The sequence below is a fragment of the Centroberyx affinis genome, unplaced genomic scaffold (genome assembly GCF_046629955.1).
Source record: "Centroberyx affinis isolate AG114_WGS23_722 - 3 ecotype Tasmania unplaced genomic scaffold, CSIRO-AGI_Caff_v1 ptg005828l_1, whole genome shotgun sequence".
NCBI lineage: Eukaryota > Metazoa > Chordata > Actinopteri > Beryciformes > Berycidae > Centroberyx > Centroberyx affinis.
The window spans coordinates 73235-84809 of record NW_027282954.1 but is presented as its reverse complement, the minus strand read 5'-3'; the positions used below and the strand labels follow the sequence as shown (position 1 = coordinate 84809).

At 40.0% G+C, this 11575-nt stretch overlaps 1 protein-coding gene across 1 annotated transcript in view; it reads right to left on the bottom strand.

Annotated features, from left to right (window-relative positions):
• Nucleotides 1–5042: 5042 nt before the first annotated feature.
• The window catches only part of tm7sf3 (transmembrane 7 superfamily member 3), a 29737-nt gene continuing 23204 nt past the window's right edge, over nucleotides 5043–11575 (bottom strand). Inside the window, exons 8-12 of the mRNA XM_071547331.1 lie at nucleotides 10921–11001; nucleotides 9011–9163; nucleotides 8283–8383; nucleotides 6895–7057; nucleotides 5043–5321 (exon numbers count right to left, since the gene is read on the bottom strand). Of these exons, the coding sequence (XP_071403432.1) occupies nucleotides 5068–5321; nucleotides 6895–7057; nucleotides 8283–8383; nucleotides 9011–9163; nucleotides 10921–11001 (752 nt within the window). The 3' untranslated portion in view covers nucleotides 5043–5067. The remainder of the gene's footprint in view (nucleotides 5322–6894; nucleotides 7058–8282; nucleotides 8384–9010; nucleotides 9164–10920; nucleotides 11002–11575) is intronic.

Genomic DNA, 11575 nt, shown 5'->3' with positions numbered 1-11575 from the left:
TTAGGAGGGCGTCCTGTCTGGGATCCCCTCGCGTGCCTTCATCAGGAATCTGCTTTCTGAGCGGCAGTAGAATGTATTCGATGTTTCTGGGGTTTTTAAATGTTTTTTTTTTTTTTTTACTGATGGTGAGACTTGCACAGTGAACACAAGCACTCGGTGTGACTTTGGTTTCGGAGTCGCAGACGAACTACTACTGATCCAGCATCTGCCGCCGCCTCTTCTTCTTCTTCTTCTCCTCGACATTTTAACGCGGACGAGCGGCCCGGGGCCCGCCGGCGGCCCCGAGTCGGTTTTCTTTTTAGAGCCGGATCTACGTGTCATAGACTTGTTTTTACGTGGTTTCTAATGTTTTTTTTGTTGTATATTAAAATTCTAGTTTTCTATGTGGTGTGTGTGTGTATGTCTCTGTGTATGTGTGTGTGTGTGTGTGTGTGTGTGTGTGTGTATATATTCTATCAGTGAGGCTTTTTCTTGTTCGGCACTTTACGGAAACCTCTGTGTTTTTGTCACGATTTGAATGTTGATTCTGTTGATTGTGTCTCTTGGTCCAGCTACCTTTTTGTCAATTTAATTAATAAATGGACAAATGTTTTAAAAAAAAAATTCTTGAATATGGTGTGTGTGTCTTATTAAAGGAGTGTGTTACTGTTGCATGTGGTCACTGACAAAGAGGGTTTCTGACGCTATGATGAGGATTTGTGCTCTCTCTCCTTTTTAAGACCCTTAGACTCAGTAAGGCTTCATGATCTCTCAGGTTGGATAATCAATTAAATTTCAACCTCATTTAGGATCAAAGTTAAAATTCATCATTGTACTTTTGTCCAGAAACTTCCCAGGAGCATCTTTACTTTAAAAAAAAAACTGGCCAAGAAAGCAACACAGGTGTTAAATTAGACGCAGAAATGTTTTTGCCTTTAGACCTGACATGAACAGTGATAACTACAAACTATAACTGCTATTTACTTGTGTAGATTACAGTATAAAAATGACAAAATTATAGACTTGGCCCAACTCCAATAGAGGAAAGGAGCTCTTTAGTTCCCATCAGTGACCTGGAGAGAATAAAAGGAGGCTGAACTACAGGCTGAGGATCATAATGAAGCAAACCACCGCCAAAACAGAAAAAAACAACAACAATTAAACATGATTTTTCCCTGTAAAGATCCTAACCTCATATCTTACATCTGTCTGATAACACTTACTATGACTTTACATCATGCAGATGAACGTCAGCCTGGACAAAGTGGGTAAATTTTATTATTCTGCAAATAAACAGGTGAATATAGTAAATTTAAGTGGGTTTATCCTCCGCTACATCCCTGGTTTTCATGCCAAGAAGCTGCAGTGTTTCATATACTGCATCATGTTTGTGTTTCAGAATAAGAGTCCTCATTATAAAACACTAGAGCCAAATGTTTTACTTTGCTGCCCCCTAGTGGTTCTGATGAAGTCCTGCAAGAAAGCGGAGTGATCAGCTGCTGTTTCAATAATGGTTCAAATATATATTCCAAAGATTTATATCAGGTTAAAAAGTGGCTGAAATTAAGATAACAAATAAAAAAGTGGATTTAAAAAATAAAAAGTGAGTTTAGGGTTTACCTTCCAACTTTTTCCAACCTTAACATGTAAAGTATAAAACCAAAATGCTCGATATAATCTTTTAATAGACATTAGTCCACATTGAAAATATCAGTTTTTCTGGTTTTCATAAACTGGTATGTGATCTGAGAGAGCAGAAAGAAAAAAAGAGGCTATATTTAAATTTTTACCTGCATGTCTTAATACACATAATTTTGATTCATCTTACCATGGTTCCTCATTAGAAACATTAAGTCACCTTTTACCCTCATAATGTGGATTGATGGAGATTATTGACTCAAATGTTTTGATAAGTCCCAAGTCTAAATGTAGATTACCAAATCAAGTCCATGTCATTAATGTCAAGTCTCAAGTCTAAATGTAGAACAGCAAGTCAAGTCAGAACAAATCAAGAGTCCAGTATCAATTTAATATCTTAAAGAAAACTAAATATCTAGGACTTTTCAATGCAATATGGTTTTAATAGGATAAAAACTTGGTAAGAGCATCATGAGTTTGATTTCTATAATCAGTTTCAACTTCAATAAATTCAATCATTCCATACAAATTCAGAAAACAGAATTTAAATTCAGTCGTCTGCTGGAACAAATCTCATCACTTTCAATCTGAGTCATTTACACAAACACAAGATCTCAAGTCAAGACTTTAGAAACCTTTTCAAGTCATCAGAGTACAAGTCAGAGTCAAGTCCCAAGTCACCAGAACCCAAGTCAAGTCAAGTCAAGTCTCAAGTCTTCTCTTCATGCATCAAGTCTCAAGTAATTCAATCTGGGACTCGAGTCTTCTCCTTGCTTCAGCTTGTCTTTGTTCCACAGCAGCAGACCAGACGAAGATCCTTAACTGAACTGGATGTGGCTCTAATTAACTATGCAGATTGGTTTCCTGAGGCCCGGAGCCAGTCTGATGAGTTTACAGTCAGATGGGCGAAACTAAACACACCAAGAAAACAACACTGACTCCTTCTTTTTATGCAAGGTCAAAGGTTAAAACTGGAGTTTAGATTTCATAGCAGCAGAAATTAAATCTGTAAAACCATAAAAAATATCTTCTGTCTGTATGTCATGCACTGCTATTGCTTTTCAATTAAATATTCTTAAATGCTTTTTAACAATGAACTTTCCACTTCTGTTCCAACATATTTTCGAATTATGAAATTGTAATTAAGTGTCTCTGAGTAACTTGAAAAGCAACAAACAAATAAAATGTATTATTCTTAATATTTTGATTATTCACCTGAAGAAAGTACATAAGAAAATCCTGTTTTTCACCAACAGACAATCCGTTTATTAAATATCAAAACATGTTTAATTACAATCAGTTTCTCATAAAGACTCAAAACAGACGTCTGCATGAGGATTTGGATTAGAAACCAGGAAGTTCGGCTCTGTGGCAAAACAAAACTCTGAGAACGAGCTGCAGACTGAGTGAAGGTGGAATCAGTTATCTTTAGTGCATAGTGGTTCAGTATTTCAGGGAGAGAAGAAGAAGAGCCGAGCTGAAACCTGAAGAAGAAAAAGAAGAAGAGTGGGAATCCCCTGAGAGAGAAGTCATGGCACTTTTACGGATTCAAAGTCCGTCCTCGATGTTTTGACCGAAACAAACGATCAGTCACAAACAAACCATCAATCACTCAACACCGTTACATTCTCTAGAAAAATTAAATTAAATACATAAAATCCAGTGTGCAAAATTACAAAAAGGACGACTGACCCGAAGAACCAGGATGTTTAAAACATAAAAACCAGGTTTGTTTTGAAGATAGAAAGCAGGAAAACACATTTACAAGCCGTATTTTCATCTTTTCACCCTCTGTCTCATTGTGTGTAAAGACTACAAACATTAAAACCACACTATGATTTACTTTTTTGTTTTATTATTTTGTTACTTTTTGTTTTGTTGTTTGTTTGTTGACTGCATCCTCAGTTTTTTGACCAACTTGACCCCGTCACAAACATCCAATCTGCATTTTAAAGTCTGACGCTTTCAGGTCACACAATGATGTTCAATTCCAAAAATAGGTATATAAAAAAAAAAATATATATATATATATATACACTGAACAAAAATCTAAAAGCAACATGCAAAGTTTTGGTCCCATGTTTCAAAAAAATCCCATCCAGGAAAAAACCTTTTCCCTCTCAAATCTTGTGCACAAATTTGTTTACATCCCTGTTTCAATTAAAAGATTTTGTTATTTAAACTGAAACTAAGTCAAATATTAAATTATTGCATGTTGTGTTTATATTTTTGTTTTGTTATATAGATATACTTTGGAGAAAAAACAACAATTACCTGAAATTCACTCTCCAATACCTCAAAGGGGTGAGATCAGTGATTCTTAACCTTTTACATATCAAGGACCCTAATCTAGTCCACATTAGAGCCACAGACCCTGATTTGATGAGATTTTGTCTCTCTGACCCAAATCTGAGATTATTTTTATTGTCAGATATGATTTTGTGCAGAACTCCATGACTGTCTGTATTGTAGGTAGAGAGATAACAGAGAAACTATGATCAGAACAGTCATTCTTCTACATTCTCTAACTGAGTTAACTTGAACCCCGTCAAGGACCCCCCTGGTGGTCCCCGGACCCCACGTTGAGAACCACTGGGGTTAGAGGATCCAGATCCAGGTTTTTGTGGGTGTCACGTGTTTCAAACAGCGGACATCTGAACAAAACTCTTCATCTAAAAAAGGCAACAGATTCACAGACTGGTCAAACCACAACGACAGAAACAAAGAGTGGACGCAGTCAGATGATGAACTGGATGTGAACAGCTGGGAGAAACAATGCAGGTTTTAACACTGAACTACAACCCTGGCATTACACACACACACACACACACACACACACACACACACTCGCCACATAAAATGCCTCACTATATCAGTCATTAGTAGTTTGTGACTTAGTGCAATAAAAACGATAAGAAACTGGCAGGCAGACAGATCTGTTTTGGTTATTAAAGACGATTTGAAGCTCTTCCATCAGGTTCAGGTCCATAAAATCAAAGTCTTTAAAGTCTTTAAAGTGTTCAGTAAAAGTGGCATTAGTAGTAAAAAAAAAAAAAAAAAAGGGAAAACAATAATGTCAGTCTCTTTTTTTTGTCGAGTTTTAAAAGTAAAAATCCACCTGAAGAGTCGAGTCACGGACAAACCCGCTTCACGTCTTTCCTCCTGCGTTAATACTGGTTTGGAAAAGTCTCTGAGCAAGACCGCGTCCCGCCGCTGGAAACCTGTAACCTGGCAGGACGACTGGCTCAGACCTCGTCCAATGAACAAGCCGCTCGTGAGTCAGGTGACTTCTGTTTACAAGCTTTAGTCCGCCCGCAATTTGGCAGCGTGGGAGAGAGAGAGAGAGAGAGAGAGAGAGAGAGAGAGAGAGAGAGAGAGAGAGAGAGAGAGAGAGAGAGAGAGAGAGAGAGAGAGAGAGAGAGAGAGAGAGAGAGAGAGAGGGGTGGAGCCTCACAGCAGCAGTGGCGTGTGCTCCCCCGCCGGCTCCGCCCGCCGGGTCAGCTGCCGGGCGCGGGCCAGCAGGCGGCCGGGGAGCGAGGGCACGTGGTGGCTCGGGTCCAGCACGTTGGTCTTGCGGCGCTCGCGCTCCTGCCGCCACATGAGGTACGGGCTGGGCGGGAAGAACGGCCGCGAGCGCTCCCGGTACAGCTGCAGCACCGCGCCCGACACGCCCAGCGCCGCCCACACCGAGATCAGAGCGAAGTCTGGGCGAGGAGAGAGAGAGAGAGAGAGAGAGAGAGAGAGGAAGTGATGTCACCGTGACAAAAGCTTAAAAGTTTAAAGTCGTAAAATTCTGTTTTACTACCAAAACATGGAAAACAAGGAAAGACAAAGCCGCCGCCGCCAACGATAACGTTTGAATTCCTCAGTTTTATTCTATATTCTCTATTTATAGTCTATATTCAGTCTTTGGTCTTTTTGTCCCTGCTGGCCACCGTACCCTCTCTCTGACCGTGAGCCAATCAAATCAAAGCAACACAACGGCTCCTGATTGGCTGCCTGGTACGCTGCTCTACACAAAGTGACAGTGTGGTGAAAAAAATTAGATCATGACAAAAAGTGAGAGTTTTAAAGTTCTTAAGAAAATGTGTGTGCTTGTTCCAGTTTGAAAAGCTCCAAAACTAAATTCATTCCAAAGAGTTTAAATGTCTTTTTTATTATTATTATTATTTATTTATTTTTTTTATTTGGAGCTGAAGCTGTTTATTTACCAGCCAAAAGTCCTGCAGTTATCAATATATTGAAGAACAGGGAGTAATGTTTTAACATGTAGCAGTAGTGTCAGCAGTAGTAGAAGTAGTAATAGTGATATCAGTAGTAGTAGAATCAGTAGTAGTAGTAGTAGTAGTAGTATTTGGACCTAACAGTAGTAGTAATAGAAGAGTAAAATGACAGTAAAACTCTAAATCTGCTCATGTCTTTACTGACTTTACCAAACACAGCAGCAAACAGCAAGTAACATATTTCTATAATAAAATAGATAATTATTTTGGCTGTTCCAAATAATTTCTTGTTTTGTTTCAAATTATGAGGTATTTTGACTTTGATTCTAAATGACTAGCTATAAAACTATGAAGTATTCATGAAGTTGTATGAAGTATTGAATGAAGTGTACTTATTCTGAATTGCTGACACTAATTTACTTGTGAAATGAATCGAAAGGAAATGAAAATGAGTTGTGAAATTAAAACTACTGGAACTTTGAAGGACTTTGATTTTTTTTTTTTTTTTGGAAGGAGAAAAATGGACACTTGACAGTCTTGGAATGTTGTCACCGAGGACTTTTGAGTTTATGGCTCCTTACAAATGTATATATTTATGAATTGCCCTTTTTGATTCATAATTATGTTGAGACATCATGCATTTTCTGTTGTGGATTATGCTGATCATGTGTTGGGATGTCCTGTGTCGAGGTTTCTGTTGTTTTGCTTGTTGTTGCTATTATTGTGATAATTAAGATGATCTGATGTCTGATAGGGTGACATCATCTGTAGGCGCCCCTTCTGATTTAGGACAAGTGAACACAGCTAGTCATTTGTCATACAGAGCCATCCTTTGTGTTTGAAGTTGAATTTACTTATTTTCTGTTTGTTTGTCCAATAAAAGGACGAACCATGACACTGAGAACAAGCTCCTCTGACCGCTCCTAACAGGAAGACGCTTTAGCCTCCCGGGCCTCGGCAGCCGAGACAAACCGTTTCATTTCAGACTCAGAGATCAAAAGCTTCTCTGTGCAGATAAAAGCAGAGAAAGCGTGAGAAGTGGAAAGCGGCTCACCGACGCTCTGCAGCGGCACGTCGGTGAACGCCGCGCTGAAGTTGGAGTTGAGGAAGCGCTTCAGGGTGTTGAGGGCGATGTAGGACAGGCTGGTGTAGACGTAGGCGTTGACGGCCAGGACCACGGCGTACGCCCCGACCACGCCGCAGGTGGTGATGTTACCCTGACGACCAGGACAACAACAACAACAACACATCACTCTCCGTCCACACACACACACACCGCTCTCATTCCTGCTCTGAACTGACCACATTTTAACCTCTTTAACTGTGCAATTTCCTCTTAAATTTCCTCTTAAGTAGACAAAACATTTTATAATATAATACATATTCAGTATCTGCTGCTCCAACGCTTCATTGAAGCTTTAGCTGCTGATACTGAGAGAAATATTCAAACCCATTTTTTTTTTTATAGCTGCACCATTACATCAAATAGAAATGATCTAGATGTGTTGTGTATCATTTTCTACACGTTTTCCCTGTAATTCAGCCTGACATGTTTGGTGTCTTTGGAAACCTTGGGGATCTGGACTAGAATTTAAAATAGAGTTCTGTGGGTTTGAACAAAGCCTGGCTGAGGAACATGAGTTTGTAATGATGGAACCGCTGGCAGGGTGGAAGAGGTTTTAATGTATGTAGTTAAATTAAGTTAGTCATAATGCATCATCACTCAAAAAAAACCGTAAAAGGCTTTGCAGGCTCAGACAGACACAGTGAAGGGAAACCTGTCGGTGCTGTAACCAAAGAGTTTCATTTTAAAATGTTATGTCTCCCATTTTGAGAAAAACAACACAACCTGAAATCAGTATTGGCAAAATATAGATAATTCCAGCTGCAAAAATGTTGCAGTTTGTAGGTAAAGATCTTGAAATGAGCCGATAGCTTAAATTTGTTTTCTGTAATGAGTTTTCCTTTCATGCTAGAAAGAGGAGCGGATCACTTTTTTTTCATGATGGATCGTTTTGGATTGAAACTCTTCAACTGAAGTAGAATAACCAGGACAATAATGAGAGCAAAACAGGAGAGAGTTATTATTACTATTAAGTGTACAAGTGAAAAGTCATGTCATCCTTGTTTTGTGTGGTATATTATGCATTATTGTTATTATGGATATAAGTGTTTTAAGTTACATTTTGGCGTCAAATACACATTAATTGTTTTTTGAAATCATGATTTTTTTGTTTCCAAACGGGACACGAAGCTCCCAAGTTCCTCCTGGAGAACTAGAAACACAAAAACTAGAACTGATAGGTAGATTTTGCCTCATTGCCTAATCTTAGTCACTGAGACGGTCCACAGTGTGTGAATTTGTGCAGCTGTTCAGTGTTTTCTCAGCCCGGTTCCCTGGTGTGAGCAGGTTAAAGGTCAAAGGTTAAAATCTCTCTTTACCTCTCTGGGCCAACGCACGAAGAAGAGCGGCACGATGACCATGATGCAGCAGAACGTGACCCAGAAAACCACGTCAGACCGCCTGAACACGTCCAGGTCACCTGAGACACAAACACATTCATACATCAGCTTCAGTCAGGCTGGAGGGTTTGAAGCCTCTTGGGTTTTATTATCGTTTCATTACAAAGATTAAAGACATCCAGGGAGAGTTTTGGCCTTCAGATATTTTCAGTGACCAATCCTGTAGATCTCACATTTGACAGCTGATTCGTTTTGATAAATGCCTTTTTCCATTAAATTAACAATAATGAAAATCTCAGGACTTGCAGGCTGCAACTTCCCAATTTCAAAGCTGAAAAGGCAAACGGCAAAATCCTGCTGATCTTGATCGATTGCTTTTAGGCAAATCGTTTAAACGTTTGATGATTCATTCTGAGTCAAAGCCTTCAGATCTGCTTCTCTTCCAGGTTGAAAGGAACAAAGTGATGAAAAGTTTCAGGTCAAATTCTGTCGGGTTACAACTTCCTAAACTCAGAGACCAAAGGGGGAATGAGGAAGCGTCAAAGGCCCAGAACACAAGAAGGACTCACATGAACCTACAACTTAACCAGTACTGACCCAACTGTACTGTTTCAAGTTTTGTTTCCTACAGTATCTAAGAACAGAAAGTGGGCGGGGCCTGAAGGGAGAGATGGGGGGGGGTCTTGGGGAGGGGCGGGGCGTCTCACCCAGGGGAGTGAAGAAGACGATGGAGGCGAGCAGGAAGCCGAGCATCAGGCCGACCACGACCACGCAGGCCATGACCGAGCCGAACCGCCACCAGCTCATCACCAGGATGACTCCGCCCACCATGCCGATCACCGCCGTGAGAGCCAGGCGGACTGCAGGGAGGAGGGACACAGTCAGTCAGTTGATGAATCAATGAATGGAAGGATAAGTAAATCAATCAATCAATCATCTTGTCTGCTGAAAAATCTCCAAGCTCAAAATTCCCTAAATGTCATAAATGTACACAAATACTAATAGGAGTGATTATTCAGATTCAGGACAAAGTATATCAAAAGCCAACAAACACACAAAAAATTGAGAAATATATACGCAAACACACACAAATAAATACAGAAATATAAATGCAAACACAAATAAATACATAAACTTTTTCCACAAAATTCTTCTACTTTCAAAAGTACACAAAAAATGAACAAATGTCTAAAGGGTTGAAATAATTGGTTTTCCACATAAATGGACAACAATACAGTATCTTCTATCGAAGACTTGTGACCATTTTGGCTGGTGATTAAAATGTTAAAGCTCCATATTCTCCACTGTCCAGAGTTTTATTTTGTGTCTTGAGCTCCATTCAAAGCTGTGTGTGTGGTGTCATGAACCAAAAACACTCTCAATCCATTTCTCCACGTTCATTTCCCAGCATCTCTCTGATCCTTACCAAGAACAGGCCGTTTCTGTCGCCGTGTCTTTAAGGCTCATTAATATTAACGACCCCTCCGTTCCGATCGGTTGACCGTTTCCAGAATGAAACGTGAGACGCCGCGGCCCGGCGGCTACAGGTAGGGAAAACTCTCCGGTAATAAACAACGACAACCGCTCAACCGCTTTGAAAAAAACACTTTGTTAGTCTATTATTTCTTACAAAAATGATAATGAGCGAACCTTTGTGACGCCACAAAGTTACGGAAGTCCAAACGGCTCGTTTAGAGGCTCGCTGCACTAATATGGATTGTGTGGATTTAGTTTTGATACTTTCACCATGTTTAGACAGACCATCCAACTCCTTTATCATCACAGAGGCAAGGGGAGTCCTGCTTTACACCATGTGGGAGCTTTAAAACTTAACTTTCAGCAAAACCATCAACAGCCTGTTTGCTGCCTCGGTTTCTGGCAGAGACGAGAGGCAACAGCTGAATCTGAGCGGCATGTGACGAGCTGCTGGCCGCCATGTTGGAGGATGTGAGAGGCGTTAATTAAAGTCAGCCAGATGTGATTAGCTTTCACTTCATTAGGTTTTTACATTTCTAAACCCACTCACCCTGCGTAACCGAGTTTGAATTAATTTGTGCGGGTGGTTCTTTCATTTCCTGGAGGTTTTGATAAGCTCTTTCTAACACGTTTTTATTCTTCCTTGTTTTATTATTTCAAGGTTGGAATAGTTTGGGGCTTTTAGGCTGAAAAACTCTTGAGAATTAAGTTGAAGCAGACAGGTTTGATCAGCGCCTTTAACTGCTTCTGTTCCAGGTTAAAATTAACAGAGTGATGAAAAAGTTTTGGGTCAAAGTCCCTTGAGTCAACATTTCCCAAATTCAAAGTCGAATAATGGAGGAAGGCTTTACTGTTTTTAGGCAGAAAACAAATCTACTGCATGAGGCAGCATTTGACTGTGGACTGTGATCGTAAATATCACTTTGTTTTCTTTTTTCTTCCGGCTGGAGGCAAAACTTGTTTGTGCGATCTCTTATCTTTCCAAATTTGATTTTGAGGACGAGTCAAAAACCACCTAAAGGAAGGAGGGGGGAGGGAGAGAGGGAGGTGGGAGGGAGGGGGGGGGGCATGTGAGGACAAAATGAAAACAAGTGACCGGGCAGAAAGCCAGACAGACGTGATCAGAGGGGGAAAAACTCACTGTCATAGTCCAGGGTCGTGGTCCGTGTGATCAGCACGAAGAAGAAGAACGCCGCGAAGCTGAAGCCCATGCAGAACAACTCTGTGAACGAGTGAGAGGAAAGAGGAGAGAGAGAGGGAAAGAGAAAGAGAGGAACAAAGTCAAACAAGAGAAAATCAGCTTGAGAAATTATAGTCCATTATAGTCTCGAGTAAGGCTGGGTATTGGCAAGGACCTCACGATACGACTATCACGATACATATTGCGATACTCTACATAATTTACTGAAAATTTAAAAATAGAGCTGAAAATACAACTTGCTGTGTACCACCTGGGTAGTCTAATATGTACATCACATTAAATTGATAACTCAGCGGACAAATTGAGTCAAAACTACTTAATTCAAAGGGATTTGAGGGAAATTTAAGGACATTTTAAATCCGTTTAAAACATGAATAATTTTTTTTAATGTATCGATACGAGGGGCTGGAAAATCGATACAGTATCATGGAAAAAAAATATTGCAATACTCAGCTGTATCTATTTTTTTGCACAGCCCTAGTCTCAAGACAGTCCTGACTTATTAATAATAACACAAAGCAGGTTGGACTCGTCTCTCCTGCCTACATAAACACGTCTAATCCTCCTGAAAATCCAATCAGCAGCTGTAACCAGA